The 1,322-nt window shown below is 46.3% G+C and overlaps 1 protein-coding gene across 1 annotated transcript in view; it reads left to right on the top strand.

Moving 5' to 3' along the window:
• Nucleotides 1–710: 710 nt before the first annotated feature.
• HDC (histidine decarboxylase) overlaps nt 711–1,322 on the top strand; it is a 17,554-nt gene continuing 16,942 nt past the window's right edge. The window contains exon 1 of the mRNA XM_023740666.1: nt 711–827. Coding sequence (XP_023596434.1) covers nt 735–827 — 93 coding nt within the window. The 5' untranslated portion in view covers nt 711–734. The remainder of the gene's footprint in view (nt 828–1,322) is intronic.

The following is a 1,322-nucleotide window of genomic DNA, read 5'->3' as shown; positions in this document are numbered from 1 at the left end:
ATTGAGGCTTAAGTAACTTATCTCCCCAAGATCATACCACACCTAGACACAGAGTTGAGATTTGAACTGAGATCTGTCTATTGCCAAAATCTGGGACCCAACCTAGTGCAATTCCATGCCTGGTTGATCCCAACTTCCCCTATACTCTTGTCTTTGAAAGATTAGGGTTATGCTCTCAAACCTCCCTTAATAACCCTATAAGCACCAATCAGTTTTAAATTGTGCCAATAACCTCCTAGAACATCTTTTTATTTTAAGTCTAAAATATCATTGGGGGTGTGTGTGTGTAAGGGAGGAGGTTACTGTCTTTTCCAGGAAGAAGTGCTTTCTTAGTCTTAAAACTGCCGCCTAGGCTTTAGAGTGCTTCTCAGCTAGATATGTTAGGGACTTGGGGAGCCAAATCCAAGTCAATCATTTCTAGCATTATTTCTCTATAGAGCCCTGTAGTCATAAGGTAACCCACCTCAGTGAGGGTGGCATGAATCCAAAGCCCCAAATTATTTCCCTCTTTTGGTTTGGCAGAAGATGAGGTGGGAGTTGGGCACAGATCCTGACCTTGACCCCTTCTCCTGGAAGATGATAAGATCCCACTGATACCATTAGGGCTGGGGAGGACCAGAGCAGAGATGAATGTGTCTCTGGGGATAAACGGGGCATCTTGGTGGCCCTGGGATATCCTGATGACTTTCCTTTCCCTCTTTCAGGCTTCCAGCCCTGTGTGCACAGAGCTGGAGATGAATGTTATGGACTGGCTAGCGAAAATGCTGGGACTCCCAGAGCACTTTCTGCACCACCACCCCAGCAGCCAGGGAGGAGGCGTCTTGCAGGTGCCTCCATTTGGAAAATGCTACCAAACTATGGCATAGAGTTTAAGTAGCCAAACCCTTACTTGGGCAAGTCTCCTGTTTGCCTTGGAGTTTCCCCCATGTCACTCACACCACTACCATCACTGCCACTGCCATCGCCATTATTACCACCACCTCTACCATGATGGACACCAGTCACCAATACCACCATCTCCATAGTCACCACCTCTTCCACTCCCACCACCGCTGCCATTATCACCCTGACCTCTTCTGCCTTTACACTGCTGCCAGTACCACCACATCTCTTCCTTTCTCTTTTCTTTAAAAAAGAGTAAAAATGTCAACGCATTACCACATTTCTGGTGTTACTTGATTCAGATTTCTTAGTTTGTAATCTGACAGCTCTCCTCGCTTGTCCCATTTTACATCTCATGGTAAGAGGAGGCATCTCCTAGACTCAGGAGAGCCTCAGCTGTTGGAGAGATTAACAGCATAACTCAATCTTATCTCATGACC

The sequence above is a fragment of the Trichechus manatus genome, unplaced genomic scaffold (genome assembly GCF_000243295.1).
Source record: "Trichechus manatus latirostris isolate Lorelei unplaced genomic scaffold, TriManLat1.0 scaffold00161, whole genome shotgun sequence".
In the NCBI taxonomy this organism is placed as follows: Eukaryota; Metazoa; Chordata; class Mammalia; order Sirenia; family Trichechidae; genus Trichechus; species Trichechus manatus.
The sequence above is the reverse complement of the archived record's forward strand: the minus strand, read 5'-3'. Positions and strand labels throughout refer to the sequence as shown.